General features: G+C 35.5%; 1 protein-coding gene across 1 annotated transcript in view; it reads left to right on the plus strand.

The window, feature by feature from the left end:
* Positions 1-21,969, plus strand: part of Usp39 (ubiquitin specific protease 39) — a 407,046-nt gene that overhangs the window by 79,654 nt on the left and 305,423 nt on the right. The window contains exon 4 of the mRNA XM_090396479.1: positions 17,465-17,601. Coding sequence (XP_090252605.1) covers positions 17,465-17,601 — 137 coding nt within the window. The remainder of the gene's footprint in view (positions 1-17,464; positions 17,602-21,969) is intronic.

The following is a 21,969-nucleotide window of genomic DNA, read 5'->3' on the forward strand; positions in this document are numbered from 1 at the left end:
ATGAGTTTTATTGAAAGCAGATAAAAACGGATTACAGAGTATGTGAGATTAAATTATCATATATTAACGACAATGAACACTATCAGCAAATTCTCATAATTTTATCACAAATTATAATAAAACCATTAATGTGAATGATGTAACTGTGCTTGTATTTTTAAAATCTTATTAAACTCAGGTTCAAATTTTGAAGTGCTAATTACAAGTAGTGATTTCAAATGTTCGTCAGATAAATTTGTCCTGTATTTTGACTTGATATATTTCATTCGGGAAAAAGTTTGTTCGCAAAGATACATTGTCCCAAAAATAGAGATAAATTTACAAGCAAATTTCTTCAAATTTGGGAGCTGCTCAGAGTTCAAAAATTTATAAAAATCGAAGTTCAATAATTTCCATTTGAAGTTGACTTGGGACATCAGTAACAACACAGTCAAACGGATTTTGAAACAATCTTATTTTCCTAGCAGTGGCATCCAAATCGGCAAATCGCTTCTGAAATTGTTGTTTAAGATCTGAAATAACTAAATCTGCAAACGAGAAAGGAAATTCTGCTTCACCCTTTTTATGCAGTTCTGCGCAGTATGGCATATGATCAAAGTTTAAATTTTTCACCTGGTGTTCCAGAAGTATCGACTTTGCTCTGAATGCCTTGATATGAGATAATAAATCACAAACTAAGTTATTTTCACCTTGCAACTTTAAATTGAGTGCTTAATGGTCAAAGCTACATAACTAAAACAGAAAACCTCCACATCGCCTTAAAAGGAATATGGAAAACCGACCAGGGCTTCTGACCTAATGTCCAATCCTCACCTTCTCATGGTGCACCCTGTTGGGTATCTACCTGGATACTGAATGAATGAGGACGGGCTGGCAATTTGGGATATAGCCGACCAAATAGTATTCTTATTGGCTTAAACCAATATTCAAAATGATGGTACAACATGACAAAATTTCATGCCGGCTGGGGCGTCGCCCGGTTAAACAAGGCCCCCGTTGTTTTCGCCAGGGAACCAAGGTGAACAGCGAAAAGTCAGCTACTGGAACAAATCTGAAAGCACACCCCAACTCAACATCACCAGAGTTAAAGATCAGTACTATCAACATAAGAAGCCTGAATGGCAAAGAAATGGTGCTGGCTAAAGAATTGGATAAGAACCAGATCGACATAATAGGTGTGACTGAAACAAAAAAGACAAAAACTGTTGAGATCTTTCTGAGCAATAAATACAAAATGTTATATTCTGGCAATGACAATCAAGGAAAAGAAGGAGTAGCCATAGTATTCAACACAAAATACGAGGCTAATCTTCTTGAATGGCAGGCAGTGTCAAGTAGAGTGATGTGGACAAATATCAGAATGGGGAACTGGACAATGAGAATTATTTATGCCTATAATCCCACAGAAGGTTCTACTAAGGTAGAAGTGCAGGAATTTTTTGATGCTTTAGAGAAAGCAACTGACAATAAAAGAGGAAAAGTTGGTCCTTGTTGGGGATCTAAATAGCAGAGTAGGAAGTGATTGTCAGACATACGAAAATGTTTTGGGAAAATTTGGAGAAAAGAGCAAAGTTAATAATAATGGTAAATACCTGTAGGATTTCTGTCTGCTCAGGACATGGACTGGTTATTACTAACACCATGTTCCAACATAAAAATGTGCACAAATTCACATGGAGAGAAGAGGCAAGGAATAAGAAAAGTCTCTTTGACTATGTTATTGTTGATAATGATGTTTTCTCCCTGGTGCAGGACACCAGCGTGTACAGAGAATTTGAAATTGGAAGTGATCACTATTTAGTCTTGAGCAGGATAAAATTGAATTTCATATTGAAAAGAAAGACATGTAAGAAAGTTTTAAAGCAAATAAAAGTTGAGCAGCTCTCAGATGTGAACTGTAGACTAAAATACACAAAGATTATTGAAGAAAAAATGAAAGAGTTTGAGAAACAGGAAACAAACCTTGGAGATTCGTTGGCAAGCCTTGAAGAAAACCCTGATTGATTCTGCCAGAGAGTCATGTGGTGAAGTTTCTGAAAGGATAAAAAAATCAGAACTCCATGGTTGACTCAGGAAGTTAAAGAAGCAGTGAAGGAAAAGAAGAAATCATATCAAAAGTTCCTGGCAAATAAGTCAGCTTGTGCTCTTCGAGAATACAGTGACAAATGTAAGAAAGCTAAACACTGTGTAATACTAGCTAAACAATAGTCATGGGAGGACTTTGGCAAGAACATAGAAAATAAATTCATATTAATTAAATTAGGGAAACAAAACACACGTGTTAAAAAGATTATTTTACTGATTACAAATAAAATAATAACTTTACGTTTCGACCTCTGTATTGAGGTTATCTTCAGAAGGATACATTCAGAAGTATAAGAACAAGCTACATGCTGTTGCACACTACACAAGTAAATTACATCTACGTTGTTAACTAATCTTTTTTTTTTTTTCTTAGCCTGCCCTCTAGTGAAGAAAAAAAAAAAAAAACCTACAATAAACTCTGCTAAAGTCCTCATGTACTAGGATTCTTCTGGAATTATACAGTTATATTACGATTATCATCTGGATTTCATTGCTATTGAATGTTCAAGGGAAAAAAAAAAATCTTCACTGGGTCTTGTATTGAGATTTTTCTTTGTGGTTGCTATGAAGGTTGTAGATGAGTCCTCCACATTCTTGGAATTGTTAGACCATCATTTTTATTCCAATTCAGATCATGTTTGAGCATTTCACATGCTTCCTTGAATTTACGCTCAAACCAGGTTTTGGTGCAGTGTAGGGACTTGGTACCTTTCCAGTCAATTCTGTGGTATGTTTGGAGTGCATGGTCAGAAAGGCCGGTTTTTCCAAAATGGAGGTATTTTATGTGACGTTTGTGTTCATCCTTTCTGATTGGGATGGTTCGTCCTGTTTCCCCTATGTACGGTATGTTACAAGTGTAATCTATTTTGTAAACCCCCGGGTGGGCTAAGTGTGGCAGGGGATCCTTGGAAGAATTGAGTAGGTGCCTTAATTTTGTCGGGGGTTTGAAGGTGGTTTTGATGTTGTATTTGTGTAGTGTTCTGTCTATTTTTTCTGAAATGCCTCTAACATATGGTATAGCAATAGCATTCTTGAAATCTTTTTTGTTATTAGTGGTATCTTTGTGGAGGATCTTGTGAATGGTTTTTATACTGTATCCATTATTTATAAAGGTATGTTTGATGGTCTCATATTCATGGTTAAGAGCTTGTTCAGTTGAACAAATGGTTTGAGCTCTGTGTTTAAGGGTGCTTATAACCCCTAGTTTTTGTGTTGGGTGGTGATAGGAAGTTTTGTGTATGTATTGGCCTGTGTGTGTGTAGGTTTGCGGTAAACTGAGAAGGAGAGACAGCCTGAAGGAAGACATGTGACTAGTGTGTCTAGGAACGGAAGAGAGTTGTTTTTTTCTATTTCAATGGTGAATTGGATGCGTTCGTGTTGTTTGTTCAGGTGGCTAAGGAATGTATCTAGTGCTTGGCGGCCGTGGGGCCAAATGGCGAAAATATCGTCGACGTATCTGAGCCAAATTTTGGGCTTTAGGCACGCCGATTCTAGAGCTCGTTGCTCAAAATCTTCCATATAAAAGTTCGCTATTGGGGGGGGGGGGGGGTGGAGAGCCCATGGCGGTACCTTCTTTTCGAAGGTAAAAATTGTAAAAAGCGGATAAACTGGCCCTCAATTCCCTTAAAAATAACCGTGACATTATTATCACTAAAGCCGATAAAGGGAACGCCACTGTTGTTTTAAATCGGACAACCTACATTGAAAAAATGAACCATTTGGTATCGGACCACAACACCTACCAAATGGTAAATTACAACCCCACGCAACGTAACAAAAAGAAAACTACTGAACTACTTAAATCAGTCAACACGTGGCCGGAAGAAACAATCAAAAAATTAATACCACAGTATGCCCATGCACCCAGAATTTATGGCCTACCAAAAGTACACAAAACAAACACGCCATTACGTCCTATTGTGGAAGGAATTGACAGTCCGAATTACTACTTAGCCAAAAAATTAGCTGCCACACTCAAGGAATTGGTTGGTCATTCCCCTTCCTACATAAAAAAATACTCAACAATTCATAAACAAAATTAAAAATATTACACTCAACGACCAAGATCTATTAGTCAGCTTTGACATAACTTCCCTTTTCACCAATGTCCCAATCAATGATACTATCCTACTCTTACAGAACATATTTCCACACGACATCACGGCCCTATTTGCCCACGTACTCCGCTCCGGCAGATATTTTGTGTGGCAAAACAATTTTTACCTTCAAAAAGAAGGTATCGCCATGGGCTCTCCACTCTCCCCCCCAATAGCGAACTTTTCATATGGAAGATTTTGAGCAACGAGCTCTAGAATTGGCTTGCCTAAAGCCCAAAATTTGGCTCAGATACGTCGACGATATTTTCGCCATTTGGCCCCACGGCCGCCAAGCACTAGATACATTCCTTAGCCACCTGAACAAACAACATGAACACATCCAATTCACCATTAAAATAGAAAAAAAACAACTCTCTTTCCGTTCCTAGACACACTTGTCACACGTCTTCCTTCAGGCTGTCTCTCCTTCTCAGTTTACCGCAAACCTACACACACACACACAGGCCAATACATACACAAAACTTCCTATCACCACCCAACACAAAAACTAGGGGTTATAAGCACCCTTAAACACAGAGCTCAAACCATTTGTTCAACTGAACAAGCTCTTAACCATGAATATGAGACCATCAAACATACCTTTATAAATAATGGATACAGTATAAAAACCATTCACAAGATCCTCCACAAAGATACCACTAATAACAAAAAAGATTTCAAGAATGCTATTGCTATACCATATGTTAGAGGCATTTCAGAAAAAATAGACAGAACACTACACAAATACAACATCAAAACCACCTTCAAACCCCCGACAAAATTAAGGCACCTACTCAATTCTTCCAAGGATCCCCTGCCACACTTAGCCCACCCGGGGGTTTACAAAATAGATTACACTTGTAACATACCGTACATAGGGGAAACAGGACGAACCATCCCAATCAGAAAGGATGAACACAAACGTCACATAAAATACCTCCATTTTGGAAAAACCGGCCTTTCTGACCATGCACTCCAAACATACCACAGAATTGACTGGAAAGGTACCAAGTCCCTACACCGCACCAAAACCTGGTTTGAGCGTAAATTCAAGGAAGCATGTGAAATGCTCAAACGTGATCTGAATCTGAATAAAAATGATGGTCTAACAATTCCAAGAATGTGGAGGACCCATCTACAACCTTCATAGCAACCACAAAGAAAAATCTCAATACAAGACCCAGTGAAGTGTTTTTTTTTTCTCCCCTTGAACATTCAATAGCATCCTGTACAAATCCAGAAGATAATCGTAATATAACTGTATAATTTCAGAAGAATCCTAGTACATGAGGACTTTAGCAGAGTTTATTGTAGGTTTTTTTTTTTTTTCTTTTTCTTCACTAGAGGGCAGGCTAAGAAAAAAAAAGAAAAAAAAAGATTAGTTAACAACCCAGATGTAATTTACTTGTGTAGTGTGCAACAGCATGTAGCTTGTTCTTATACTTCTGAATGTATCCTTCTGAAGATGACCTCAATACAGAGGTTGAAACGTAAAGTTATTATTTTATTTGTAATCAGTAAAATAATCTTTTTAACACGTGTGTTTTGTTTTCCTAATTTAATTAATATGAATGCTGATCACCGTGTAACCTTAAAAGAAATAGAAAATAAATATCAAGAAGGTGGTAAGATATTCTGGAGGTTATTGAAGAAGCTTAGAAATGGAGGAAAGAGTGCTGTAAAAGGAGATGATAAAGGTGACATGAAAACAGGAGAAAAAGATATCCTTGAATTATGGAGTAATTACTTCGAAAAATTGCTAAATGAAACAAGCAGTGACAGCACAGTGGTAAAAAAACACTCAACAGGCATATAGTCAGGAATACATATCCATACTTGAAGTTGAAAAAGCCATCAAAGGCTTGAAATATGGAAAAGCAGCAGGAGTAGATAATATTCGACCGGAAATGCTAAAGTATGGTGGTATAAAAGTCTTACAGTGGCTGCACTGCATAGTTCAGAAGGCCTGGACAGAGGACGAATTCCTGATGATTCTAGTAGAGCTCTAATAGTACCCATTTATAAAAAGGGAAATTAAACTGAATGTGAGAATTACAGAGGTATTTCCCTACTTAGTGTTTCAGGCAAGATTTATGCCAGTATACTTGAGAAACGGTTGAGAAGAATTGTGGAAGAAAAGCTTGGTGAAGAACAAGCTGGATTCAGGCCAAATAGAGGCTGTGAAGATCAGATCTTCACTTTACAACAAATTCAATTAGTTGAGAAAGCGTTTGAATATAACAAAGTTCTGTATTTAAGTTTTGTCGATCTGGAAAAGGCATACGACAAGGTGCCAAGAGAGAAGCTATTTGATACACTACAGTTCTATGGTGTCAATAGGGCATTATATCAAGCAATACTTAGTCTTTATTTGAGTTGCAAGTCAGCAGCTAGAATTGAAGGAAGTACAGGAAGATGGTTTAATGATATATCTGGTGTGAGACAAGTACGTACATTATCCCCCTCTGTTATTCATTATCTATATGGATCACATTATGAAGGAAAGTGGTATTAAACATGATATCAGAATTGGAGATGTTAATGTCAGCTCTTTGCTTTATGCGGACGATGTTATACTTCTAAATAAATCCGCTACAAGTTTGCAAGATTCCCTGACTAAATTGAATAACTGTTGTAATAGATATGGTATGAAGGTCAGCAATAAAAAGACAAAGACAGTGAAAATAAGCAGGATCGGTGAAAATGGGAACTGCGTTGTGAACGGAGAACGTGTGGAACAAGTAAAACATTTCAGCTACTTTGGCACGATTTTTAGTGAAGATGGTAAATTAAATATGGAAATATTCAACAGAATCAACAAAGCTGGTATTGTAGGAAGTCAATTGAATAAATTCATATGGAATAAGAGAGAAATTAGTTGGAACATTAAATTAGCTGTATACAAGACAGTGTTCAATCCAATTTTAACTTTTGGATTTAAGAGCTGGGTTAGAAGTAAAACACTTGACCAAAGACTAGAGACTGCAGATATGAGATTCCTGAGAAAGATTAGGGGCGTGAACAGATGACATCAATGGCAATATCATATTAAAAATGAGGATATTAGGAAAGAACTTAACATTCTTAGCATCCAAGAATGTGTTAGCAGAGCTAATCTCAAGTGGTTTCATCACTTAAACAGATTGGGAGAGGAAAGATTAGCAATACAAGTGTTCTCTGCCAGGTTAGCAGGAAAAAGACCCAGAACAAGAACAAAATATAGGATTGATACAGTAAAAAGTGCTTTATCAGAATAAGATCTGATAATGTTGGAGGCTTGATAGGTAACAGATTGATTTGGAGTTAAATTGTAGATAGGAAGTTTGATGTAAATTTTTCATGTAGTATTATCCTATCCTGTACACCCCTTGATTGTACATGTCAGGAATTTGATGATAATGAACTTCTTACCTTTGAGTATATCTATTTTGCTCATATCTGAGTTACTTGTTGACCAAGTTCTTTAACGTGTTGGAAGTTTATTTTTCACTTGGTTAGACTATAATAAATTTAGTTTAATCCTTTATCCAAGTGTAAGCAAATAAAGTTTGCACCTGAAAATATCTTCAGGACTGAGGTAAGGTAGTGTAACTCCGAGCAAAGGTGGACCAAGCTCTCATCACTCCTTGCCTCAGTATCTCCTATAATGCAAAGCACATCTCCTTGCAGACATGTATACTGCTGTGCATTAAGGGAAGGGCCACTACCTAGACTGGTTTCACCCTTTATTGAGGTCTCGTCAGTGGGAGGCAGACCCAAACGTGGAGATACTAAGGCAGAAGCAATAGGAGAGGTCCTATTTACTTATAGGAGTTGCCAACAGGTGTACCACTTATTATTGAATTTCTCTGGATTTAGAGACAGATGTTGGAAGCTTATTTTTCACTTGGTTAGACTATAATAAATTTAGTTTAATCCATTATCCAAGTGTAAGCAAACAAAGTTTGCACCTGAAAATAAAGTGTTGCTCTAACTTACCTCAGTCCTGAAGATATTTTCAGGTACAAACTTTGTTTGCTTACACTTGGATAAAGGATTAAACTAAATTTATTATAGTCTAACCAAGTGAAAAATGGTTTCATGCACAGCCTTCTTGATGCCATATCACACACTCTCTGCATCACAGACTTGTAGGTTAGACTCTTTCATAACCCCTGCGCAACTTGCCATGGTAAATTTTAGCAATATCAGCACTGCCCAATGCTTCAGTGCTAAAGGAGACTATGGTCTCTTTTAGTGCTTAACAAGGTAGTAGTCAGATTCTATCATACCTAACTCTCCTGTCTCACCAAATCACAAGTAAATAAATCCTACCAAAAATAGCTTTTCTTTCTTTCTCTCTGTAAATTAAGTCAGTTGCTATACGTTGCAAAAAAAAAAAAAAAAAGTAAGATTTTTTATGCCAGAAGGATGTTAAATTGGTATTCCTTTGTAGCCAGCGGTTGATTGTATCAGTTGTCCTAATCTTAAACTGTTCAAATATTTATCTACCCCACTTTTCATTCTCACTAGAAAATCACATTCCTTCATTAAGAAAATACTGCAGATTTCATCTCTAAAGTGAAAGTCCTCTGTGTTCACAGCTTTGATGTCATAGTGAATGACGTTGTTTCTCTCATCACCAACATTCCATTAAATGTAACTATTCATCTGCTCTCTAGCCATTTTCCAGCTGAAATCCTTAAATTATTTGACTTTGCTGTGCACTCTGGATACTTCTCCTGGTAAGGTAATCTCTACATTGAGGTGGAAGGTTGTGCCATGGGCTCCTCTTTGTCACTACTCTTATCCAATTATTTCATGGAACACTTGGAAGAATGACTCTTCACTACCATAACTTCTTGTCCCTCCACTTGGTTTCATTATGTTGCTGTGTTTACTATTTGGCCATACTCCAATAAAAAAATTATATATTTTTAACTAAAATTTGCTTTTCCATAGAATAAAATTTAAGTTAGAAAATGGCAATCCTTCCTTTCCAGGATTCACTCATAGAGAGGGAAATTGATGGTTCTTCAATTTTTCTGGCTATAGGAAGTTTACATTCATGGTAAGATACATTCTCCAGAACTCATTGCATTACCCTGCACAAAAATTCATAATTGTCAAGACTATTAGTCTACAGGAACTTGAATTACAATACATTAAAGACATTTTATACTTAATGTTATTCTCCATTCAAATTACAGCAGATTTTAGATAATTACTCTACTAATAGCTCATCAGGTAATGAGAGTTTCCAGTCCATATATAAAAGCCGGTCCGCACGGTTAGCCTAGTGGCTATGCGCTTCGCAACCATATGCCTGGGGAAAGAGTGTCCTAGGTTCGATTCCCGTCGGAGACGTGAGGAGCTGAAGGATCTTCCTCAGCCATAGCCAAGTTAGCCAGTCTTGGGCGTGGACAGCAGGGTTTTTTCCCAGTTTATTCTGGGGTTTTTCATCCCGCAAAGCAGGCAAACTGGCCTTGAGAACTCAACACTACAGGCCATAGGATACACCGGGGCATAAGGCTGACCACCTTATCCTGTAAACGGAGTGAGGTCCGATGATCAATGGACACTCGACACCGCAAGGTAAAAGAGGGCATAAGGAAGATGATGATGATGATACAAAAGCCATTTCTGAATGCATCTGAAAAGTTAAAAAAAAAAAAAAAAAAATGACTTCCAGACTATTTTCAAGCCAGTATATAATATTTAATCTATCTTGCCCTCCATCATAAATAAGCTTCCTCTCATGGCTCACCCTGAGTGTGTAGCAGTTTCTTTGTTGCAGCAGTGCAGCCTGTTTTGGCTAGACAGGATACATTGTAAGTTTGAGGAAACTCTTGAAAGAATGCTATGTAGCTCTTACACTCTACCAAATCAAAATCACAGTGATTGTCTAAAATTTTTTAAAATCTGGGAAATTGTGACTTTATACTGTTTTAAATGATCTAATTTTATTTATATGTATATGCAAATCTTATGTGTGCAGACACACACACACACATTCTAGAAATACAATTTAAATCTACTAGCCACAAAAAAGTTTTACTTGTCTAAAGTATCGTCTACTTTATATAAATATTGCTATGAGCTTTGTTTTAACAAAGTAATAATTTTTTAATTCTCGCTATACATTACATGTAATTATGCAGAAATATGCCTTCCTTTAACATGTTCAAAATGTACACCACAACACAGCTCATCACAATTCAGTTATGTGTTTTGATTTGTTTATTTTTCATAATGAACATTGAGTTTATATAAATTATCGAAAACATTGATTTAATAGGACAGATGAATAATAAAATTCATGAAAACAAGAACGTAGGTAGCACTTGCTGAGTATCCAGATTCACTTTTCAGATACTCACATCATCCAGTCTGTCTTTTTTTTTTGCATAATTATTATTTTTACTTTAAATACCAATAATAAAAATAATTTTCATTACGTGAAATATTCAAGTATTTAACTGTGCTAAGCTAATTCATTTTGTGAGCTGTGAAAATAAGCTTAGAACAATATTGTATTACAGTTGCACACCTACTTACGGGTTTAAAGTGTTGGAAGAATAAGATATATAGATGTACTACAGTATTCAATTCGATCATGCCAGTTTTAATTTTTGTTTGTTTATAATTACAGGTTAATTTTGCTAATGAAATTTATATTGTGAGAAAAACACAATTGTTATTTTTAAATAATAGATACATATTACATATGTTGTGCGTACTGTATATAAGTTAATATTCAACTAAATGAATGCATTGATTTGATTATGAAATTTATTTATTGGAAATGATAACTGTAATTTAAATGTATTCATGATGTGAAAAACTTGTTTTCTGAGATTTACTGTTTTCACATAAAGCACTGTAACCCTAACACTTAATGATTGCTCACTTTTCTCACTTCTTGACTGAAAGAAAACCAAAAGTGTGACATGTAATATAGGCATGCATTGAGTGAAAAGAATATTATGATACTGCTATAAGAGGAATTAGGGGGATTTTTGGAACTTGATAGTAGATATTTATGAAATCTTTCATATAAAAAGAAAAACAGTTAAAGTTCTCAACTGTTATGTTGCCACAATAGCAACAAGACGCTGTTGGAGGAAAAAGACATAGCAGGTTGAGTTTTTAATGACTATTTGTTGATTTTGTAGTTTTCTTTCATATAGAAAGAAAAGGTTCTGAACTTTAAAGGAGATTAAAAGCCAAAAAAAAAAAAAAGGAAGAAAGTGAAAATGACTAGTTTACATTATGATTTAGAGAAAACTGGCAATTATTATTTATTTATTTTATTTGTGTGTGTGTGTGTGATTCTTTAAAAGGGAATGTTGTGTTCAAATGAAGGATTTCAGACCCAGAAGTTGTATTTCCAACTCTCTGGAAATGAAGCTTCTTTAATAAATTTGTTGTCAGTCACCTGTGATCAAATAGCTTGACACAGAATGAGATGACTTTTTAAAATAAAAAGTGTAAATTATGCAAAGAAAATAATATATTTTGAATGCATTTAGGATGAGGCTGAAAATTCAGTAACCACTCATTTCTGATTAATTACAAAAAGTCGAGGCATTTAAATGAGCATAGGGAGAAAATGAAAATTAAGCAGCAAAATAAGAAACAATGAATCATGGAAACAGGTAAGTCAGGAAGTAACGGAAATCAGGTAAATGACGTTAGTAAAAAGAAAAGTTATTTGGTATGATGACTCTATAATAAAACATACTATTGATGAGTGAGTTATAACTTAAAGTTTTCCTGGAGCGAAAATTAAGAACATAAAGTAAGCAATTCAAAAAACAGAAAAGAAAAGTAAACGAAATTAATTGTAGTAACTACTTAACTAGCGAAAAGTTCAGTATGAGAGAGGACATGAAAGGATTATTGGAAGCAGCAAGAGTGAGAAAGTGAAAATCATCGGTATTTTACCTCGATATGCTAAAAATGAATTAAAAAGGGCTATTGATGGCAAACAATTTGATGCATAGGCTGTGTAGAAAGAATGGATACAAATTTTTGGATGTGTGGAGTGAGATTGAGGGACGATTGGATTTGTATAAGAGGGATGGCCTACACCTGAATGCATATGGTATCAAGGAGTCTAGAAAACCTAATAACTTGTATGAGTCCTATGAGAGAGTCAGGGAAAGTAAATTATAAAGGGAGGAATGGTGAGAATGGGACTGTAAGAGCAACAGTGTTATATAACTGTTAATGATGGGAATGGGCTTTGTCATGGAAATGTTGACAAGGAGAGAATGATTTAGACTTTGTGTTCATCTGGTTGGGGCCCATCAAACGTGTGCAAAGATGTCGACATGTATAAGGCACTAGAGAAGAATAGAGATCTGCAAGTTGTCCAACTGTGTTATGCAGACTGCAGACATGAGTATACAAAAGAACATGCAGGTAGATTATTATGTCTGAACATGAATGATAGGAGTATTAGAAACAAAGGGGTGGAGTTTGTTGCCTTAGTCAATATGTTGGGACCTCAAATTGTAGGAATTAGTGAGACTTTGATATCAGAATCAGGCATACTAATAGTATCGATTGTAAAGAGTATGCTATTTTTAGGAAGGATAGGGAAGATGGGAGAGGAGGAGACTTGCTGCTAATGATATCTAATGACTTGAATCCAGTTAGAGTTGAGACCTATAATTGTAGTACTACTACTAACAGTATTTGATGTGGCAGTGAGTTTGAAGCAATCTGATGTGAGGGAGATCAATTACATAATGGGATGTTGTTGCAGACCATGTGTATTGGTTGCTAGTGATGAAGAAATGCATCACTAAATAGACGAGATGAATGCAAAAAGAGTAATCCTAATGGGAGATTTTCATTATCCAAATATCCTCTCTCATACTGATTAGGCAGTAGAATCTCATGAGAAGAATGAAAATGCATTTATTGAGCTGTTGCAGGACAACTTCCTCAAGCAGTATGTGACAGAAGGAACTCAAGGTCAAAGAGTGTTAGATTTGATTATATTGTCAGAGGGCATTTCAGTTAAAGATGTCATTATTCTGCCTCTGGTTGGTGGCAGTGATCATGTGGTACTCACTTGGGAAGTGACTAACTTTATGAGTGTTCCATTCAGAAAAGGTTGCATGCTGAACTACAAAGCAGAAAATTATGACCAACTGAGGAGTATACTAAATTCAGTGGAATGGGATCGGTTGATGGATGGGAAGAATATTGACAGTGCATGCGAGGCATTTAAACAACACTTACCATATTTTTCGGACCATAAGATGCACCTTTTTATGTAGAGAAATTGACTTAGAATTGGAGTGTATCATATGGTCCGAAGGTAAGTGATACCGGGTAAGTCTTGGATTCCCACGTTTTCGACGTGAGCCAAACACGTGTCTCATTGCATATTTGGGAATCCCTGATTTACATACGAAAACAACTTTACCAGCTTCAGCAGTATGGGTGAGCATATGCAGTTTTGAACAGACGAGATGATTATTAAGTCTATTTAAAAAAATGCGGCATAAGTAATGCGATGGATGGTACTGAAGATGACTTAGTTTTTGAAGAGAGTGATAACAAATAGTTCAGACAATAATATGAAAAGTGACAGTAGACGAGTGAAGATGAACTGAATGCTGCTGGTACAAGTTATGGTAATAATAAATGAAATTTAAGGTTTGTGAATATTTTTATATTATAATATATTTTTCTAAAAATTGTCTCATACATTTGGGGTGTGTCTTATCGTCCAAAAAAATATGGTAAATGATGCGATATCAGAGTATGTCCCAAGAGTTTGAAGAATAAATAGGGTAGGAGTCAAATGGTGTGTAATCTTATTAAGCAAGAGATTTGTAAGAAAAGGATGATGTCGAAGGAATACTGTGTGCAGAAGGATCATGAGTATGATGAAAATTATAAGCAGCAGGCTAGAATAGTCACAACTGTTGTACATAGCAAAGTCTGAGATGAAAAGAAACTGGCTCTGCATGCTAAAGACAACCTACAAGAATTCTATCAATATGCTGCTGGTTAAAGAAAGAATGTATATGAAATAATAGCTCTTCTAAATGCAGATGGTGTGAGGGTTACAGATGCAGAAGAGGTTGTTCATCTAATGGGTGCCCATTTTGTTAAAAGCGATTGACGTAGTGTATGCGACATTGAACTCGCTGCTACCTCTTCACTGGAGGAAGAAACTCAGGTATGTGAGCACGAGGTATTAGTTGTTGCACAAACTGAATAAGAATTCAGCAAGAGAGACTGATGGGATATCAGCATGTGTCCTAAAAGAGTGTTCAGCTGAACTGGCTATTTTTTTGACCAGACTGTTTAATATGAGTCTCAGAACAGGGAAGATTCTGCAGGAATGGAAAGAATGTATGATAATTCCATTGCACAATGGTGGTGCAAAGACCGATGAATTCAACTATTGACAATTAGTATTTCAGAAGTGGTGGTGAAGATTTTGGAAAAATTGGTTAGGACTTGCATTCAGAAATGGGTTGACAGTGAATCTCGACTTTGCAATGGGCAACATGGGTTTATTAAGGGAAAGTCATGTTTTAGCAACTTGTTCACAATTCTATAACAATGTTACAGCATGGTAGACTGTTGCATAAATTGGAGAATATAGGTTTGGATTATAGAATATTAGCGTGGATAAGAAGATGGCTGACTGACAGATATCAAAAAGTGGTATATGGGGATGTGAGTTAGTCTGCAAGATTTAAGATAACCAGTGGTGTACCACAATCAGTGCTTGGTCCATTGTGATTCAATCATAGATTGAGAATTTGTAGACTGCAGAAACTAGCAAACAGGATAAAGAGAAGTGATATGATTGAGACTCACAAACTTCTGAAACGGTCATAAGGAATTTCAATTTATGGAGGGTGGGGAAAGGACAAGAGGGCATCCTTGGAAGCTGAGAATGAATGCCGCTAAGAAGGGGGTGAGGATTAGATTTTTCTCTCATAGGGTGCTGCATGATTGGAATGGATTGCCATTGGAGGTTGTGAGTGCAAACAGTGTGAATGAACTCAAGAATAAGTATGATAGCTGGTGTGTGTACACACGCACGCACACTAGTATAGGTAGTTATAAGTCCTGCATGGTTTTAAATTTTAATAACTAAAGATATATAAATAATGAAACTATTTAATAAAAATTATATGAAAGTTCAAGTCTTAAAGATTTATTCTTAATTCAATATTCAAAATAGCTGTCATCATTGTTGATATCTTTCAAGCCTATTCTTGAACTCTGCGAATACACTGATATTGCTTGAATTGGTTTTTTATTCTGACTTTGAGTTCATCTGAAGAACTTTCTTTTGATGAATAGACAATTGTTTTTGACATAGCCCCCCCCATGCAAAAAAAGTAATGGGGTTAGTTCAGGCCACAACACAGTGGCCAAGCAAGTGATCTGCATTTTCTGATCTATTTTTTGGGGAAGGCATTATTTAAAAACTGTTGCACCTTCAGTGCATAATAACAGGGTGTACCATCTTGGTGTTGTTAAAAGTTATTTTCGGGCTTAGAATTTTACATTAGCTAAATGTTTCTCTTGTATGCAAGGGAAAGAAAAATAATTCTTTTATGCGATCCATAATGCCCCTGTATTAAAAAAAAAAAAAAAAAATTACTTTTTAAGGATCAATACAAGAGAAATACAGCAAGGTAGATTAAGGAATTGGTTCCAGCCAGAAGCTTTTCCTAAGTCTACACTTCGAGCATGTGAAATAGCATACTTACGACCTTGAGAGGGGGAGGGAGTAAAACAAAGGTTATAGACTAAAGGATTAAGAATAATTGGGAGTTTTGTGCATGAACTAACTCAAGCAACTACAATATTAAACTATGATATTAACTACAAAAATAATAATAAAAAAAAAATAATATTTATACAATAAGAGATATTTACAGGTATCATATCACAATTCTGCCTTATTTCTCAAAAGGAAAATCTTACTTCACTTTCTCTTACTTTTAGTATTAATATTACTTCCAAGCTTCCATAGTGTCAAAAGTACTCATCTTGGCAGGTTGAATACTCACAGACCACAATAATTATCATACCTTGTCTTGATTACATTCAATGTCAGAGTGCTCACCATCCACTCTGGCAATTCATTCCAATCATTTGCCACCCACAAAGCAAAAAAGTCTCATTTTTATTACTTTGCACAGGTTCTAGGAATGACCTCTTGTTCTTGCATTTCCAATCCCCGTGTTTCTGTGTGATAGGCTTCTCTCTGCCAGTCTCTGAAGAACACATTCCCAGTCTTTCCTGATACTCACTATTCTGGAGTTTCAGATAGTCTTGGTCATTCTGGTATTACCATCTTACAATATGGACTGTAAGAGGATATAAAAGAATTACTGGGAGAGAGAAAGAGTAATGTTTTTTTGTCAGGTCATGACAGGAGAAAAAGGTACTGATTGCAAATAAGTTAATGCAAGGTAGTGTATGATAAATTCTACAGTTTTGAGATCTATAGAGTGAATTTGATGAACCAGATTACTTATACTGTATATGATAGATTGCATGTTAAGCTACTGGGGGAGGAATGCAGGCAAGTGTGAGTACATGCATCCTTGAGGCAAGCATGTTTGAGAATTGAATCATTGAATGATTGAATATATATGAGAAATCAGAGAATTCAGTTTACCTGGTTTTCAAATTGAATGTGTATCTCTGGGCTCAATAGTACATGCATTTCCCTATTGAGAAATAAATGCATATTAATGCCAGAAGCATCAGGAATAAGGGAGTTTTCTTCATTGACTTGGTCAAAAATTATAGGGCATTAGTAAGACTTGGTTGATAGAAGATCTTGTGATCTGCCCATTATGCACCACCTGGCATTAGCCAGGTGCCACGTAATGGGCCGACTGCAGTTTTTTCTGTTTTCACCTATGTAGTAATTTTTTTGCAGTATAATTTTTGTGGGCTTCTAACTTGTCTTTATCTTTGCATGGTGTGCTTTAATCCATTTCTTCTTGTTTGTATCCTCTTGTTGTTTTTCCTTCTAACTATTCTGTGAGTACTTCCTATGGGTGTTTGATAATTGAAATATCTTTACGTGTTCTTACATGAGATGGTGAAATAGACTGTATATTTTATATTTATTTTTGTTTGTATTCATATTGCATATATTATATACACTATATTTATATTGAATATCTATTTATATTAGAATTGCAATGTAGAGGTAGTTGTAAAAAGCAGCTGCAGTTAATGCATTTGCTTGTTATATCAGAATACCTCATAATTGTAGAAAACAATCTTTTCTATAGGTAGAGGGCCAAACACTCATGCCTATATGCACAGTGTTCAAGCAGGTCATCATGTTTTTCTCAATCTGCAGACTCTACGGTTTTACTGTCTACCTGATAATTATGAAATTATTGATTCATCACTTGATGATATTACTGTAAGTAATATTCTTAGCATTATACATAATGTGATGCTGTCTATAATAAGCATCAAGCAATGTAATTTTTATTTATTTATTTTATGATTATTTTTTAGATCCAACACATGAAAGGTTTCAAAACCTATTAGCACATCACATGTTCAGTGCCATGTGGGGGACATGAGGCTACAGAGGAGGAAGGAATCTATTAATGTGTTTTTGAACAGCCAAAGATTGCAATTTTAGAATTGCTGGAGTGGGGAAGGTTCTTCAACAGAATACACATAGATGGAAAAGGAAGATAAATTCATTAGGTTTTTGAAGCCAAGCTGAAAATGGATGTTAACTAACAGTGGCATGTTCTTACTGTTTTTGATTAAAGTGGAGGAATGAGAGTGAGCAGTTTGCTAGGGACATAAGACAAACAAAATGTCTGTGAAAGGGGGTGGGGTCCCTCAGTTAATTGGATTATCCTCATCAGGATGGCATCAAACTTCTTAGGGACGTTTTTGTGCTTCATCCCAAATATGTGAGCATTATTATCAGGTTGGGCTGGTTTGGGATTCCTACAATGCCTATAGTTTCATGTGAGAAGTTGCATCTTGCCCAGAAAAAGACAGGCTTTTTATAGAGGCAGAAAAGGCTTAAATGTGTTTTTGCCATGAAATGCTAGAGGTATAAGGTTACCCTAAGAACAGAAAGGAGATCTTGTTTGGGTATTAATCAAATATACAGGGAAGTCTGAGCCCCACCTGACAAGAGAAAACACTGTCATATATATACAGCTAATTTAGTGTTCCAACTAATTTCTCTCTTATTCCATATGAATTTATTCAATTGACTTCCTACAATACCAGCTTTGTTGATTCTGTTCTCTATTTCCATATTTAATTTACCATCTTCACTAAAAATCATGCCTAAGTAGCTGAAATGTTTTACTTGTTCCACGTGTTCCCCATTCAAAACACAGTTGACATTTTCAACGATTCTACATATTTTCGTTGTCTTTGTCTTTTTATTGCTGACCTTCATACCATATCCATTACAACAGTTATTCAATTTATTCAGGGAATCTTGCAAACTTGTAGCAGATTTATTTAGAAGTATAACATCGTCCGCATAAAGCAAAGGGCATACATTAACATCACCAATTTTGATATCATGTTTAATACCACTTTCCTTCATAATGTGATCCATATAGATAATGAATAACAGAAGGGATAATGGTCGTCCTTGTCTCACACCAGATTTAACATTAAACCATCTTCCTGTACTTCAATTCTAACTGCTGACTTACAACTGAAATAAAGACTAAGTATTGCTTGATATAATGCCCCATCGACACCATATAACTGTAGTGTATTGAATAGCTTCTCTCTTGGCACCTTGTTGTATGCCTTTTCCAGATCGACAAAACTTAAATACAGATCTTTGTAATATTCCCATGATTTTTCAACTATTTGTCGTAAAGTGAAGATCTGATCCTGAACAGCCTCTATTTGGCCTGAATCCATCTTGTTCTTCACCAAGCTTTTCTTCCACAATTCTTCTCAGCCATACTGGTATAAATCTTGCCCGGAACACTCAGTAGGGAAATACCTCTGTAATTCTCACATTCAGTTTTATTTCCCTTTTTATATATGGGTACTATGAGAGCTCTACTCCATTCATCGGGAATTCGTTCCACTGTTCAGGCTTTCTGAACTATGCTGTGCAGCTACTGTAAGACTTTTATACCACCATACTTCAGCATTTCTGGTTGAATATCATCTACTCCTGCTGTCTTTCCACATTTCAAGCCTTTGATGGGTTTTTCTACTTCAAGTATGGATATGTATTCCTGACTGCATGCCTGTTGAGTGTTTTTTACCAAGGTGCTATCACTGCTTGTTTCATTTAGCAATTTTTCGAAGTAATTACTCCATACTTCCAGGATATCTTTTTTCTTCTGTTTTCATGTCACCTTTATCATCTCTAACACTTTTAACTCCTCCTCCATTTCTAAGCTTCTTCAACAACCTCCGAATATCTTGCCACCTTCTTGATATTTATGTTCTGTTTTCTTGCCAACGTCCTCCCATGACTTTTGTTTAGCTAGTTTTACACAGTGTTTAGCTTTCTTACATTTGTCTCTGTATTCTCTGAGAGCACAAGCTGACTTATCTGCCAGGAACTTTTGATATGCTTTCTTCTTTTCCTTCACTGCCTCTTTAACTTCTTGTGTCCTCCATGGAGTTCTGATTTTTCTATCCTTGCAGACAACCTCACCACATGCCTCTCTGACTGAATCAATCAGGGTTTTCTTCAAGACTTGCCACTGTATTTCCAAGGTTTGGCTGCTGTTCTCAAACTCTTTCATTTTTTCTTCAATAATCTTTGTGTATTTTAGTCTGCAGTTCACATCTGAGAGCTGCTCAACTTTTATTATCTTTAAAACTTTCTTACATGTTATTCTTTTCAGTATGAAATTCAATTTTATCCTGTTCAAGACTAAATAATGATCACTTCCAATTTCAAATCCTCTGTACACCCTGGTGTCCTGCACCAGGGTGCAAACATCACTATCAACAATAACATAGACAATGAGACTTTTCTTATTCCTTGCCTCTTCTCTCCATGTGAATTTGTGCACATTTTTATGTTGGAACATGGTGTTAATAATAACCAGTCCATGTCCTGAGCAGAAATCTAACAGGTATTTGTCATTATTATTAGCTTTGCTCTTTTCTTCAAATTTTCCCAAAACATTTTGGTATGTCTGACAATCACTTCCTACTCTCATTGCTGTATAATAAGGATCTCAAAACAAGTATATGAAAACCTCCTAAGGGAAAAACTATTCAATACAGTAAATGTTTGCTATAGTGAACTTTTAGGGGCCAGACAAATAGTTCACTTTATAATAGAGTTCTCTATATACTGAATTTAGGATTAAAAAAGACTGTCCTCTCTATTTCATTTCAAGTGAAATCATAATTGATGACCGAACAGAAAGATTGGCAGGAATAATACAGGAAGCACACAGAATGTTAGCATAAAACAGTACAAATGCAAACAATAATTGGGAACAAAGAGTGAAATTGAAGAATGTGAAAATGAAGAGTAATGTTTGTTTCAAAATATTGTCAGCTTAAATTAATGTCACTGTGTTGTGACATTAATTTAATTTATTCTATTGTGATGGACAGATAGAGCTAGCTTATCATTAGTCATCCTAAGGACAGAGATTTGCATAGAAAAAGTTTTGTTTTGATGAGATCTAATGTGAACCAATTACTTTTTACCTCCCTTTATGCTGACTAATGCAGGCTAGCTGCTTATCACTTGTGTCCCTTTATATGTAATTGAAGGGAAGCAATTATATGACTGACTGCCTAAGTTTTCAGGTTATTTTTGATTTTAATGATAGACATCTTCATTATGAAGATTTCAGGTAAGTGTAATATCTAATTTTTATGTTATTATTAATTTATTTATTATTACATTGGACTGCACAATTTGTAATACTTTCATTTTATTATTAATTTTTTAATCGTTGTTAATATCATAGTTGCTTGAGCTAGTTCAAACTGTCTAATTCACTCACAATTCTTTCTATTGATCTTCATCCTTTACCTTAACCAGTCCTTAACCTTATTTTTTTCCCCCACTTCTGAAGGCCATAAGTATGCTTTTACACGTGCTTGAATTTTTAGATATAGGAAAAGCCTATGGCTGGATCCAAGTCCTTGATCTGCTTTGCTGTATTTCACTTGAATTGATCCTAAAAAAATGTATTATCGACTGTGGCATTAAGGTTTGTGTAAAAGAATTGTTATTCCTTCCCTTACAAACGAGAAATATTCAGCTAAGCACAAAATTTACTCTTACTTTATCTCAAGCAACTCCTATTAATTGATCAGTCATGGCAATGACTATTCTTAGGTCACACAGGTTTGGTATTTTTATGAGACAGTGCATTGACAAAACAAGATCAGGCAAGCTATTAACAAAACAAACATGTTTATTCATTCTAAGACAAATTATATACAAAATTCAAAAAGCACATATCACATGTCTGGTTCTAACTAAGACAACAAGAGCACAATGGAAACAATACAAATCATGTGTCTAATTCTCTACACGATTATTTAAGCATTTTGCTCAAGCCTTAAGACAAAGAAATTATAAGTGCACATAACTTTCAGACATTTGGATAGAACTTAACGCACTTAAACTTCATTAACGTTATAAACAGAAAAAGGCAAAACTTAAACCACATTCAATTTTAGCATTACACAACATTAGCAAATCTTTAGAACTCTATATACTATTCACATTCAAACAGAAGTACGGCTTTCCGACTTCTCTAGTACTTTCTATGCTAATAGATAACCGAACCAACAT

Source organism: Typopeltis vanoorti, chromosome 8, assembly GCF_054136105.1.
Source record: "Typopeltis vanoorti isolate ZY-2024b chromosome 8, IOZ_Tvanoo_1.0, whole genome shotgun sequence".
Classification (NCBI taxonomy): Eukaryota; Metazoa; Arthropoda; class Arachnida; order Uropygi; family Thelyphonidae; genus Typopeltis; species Typopeltis vanoorti.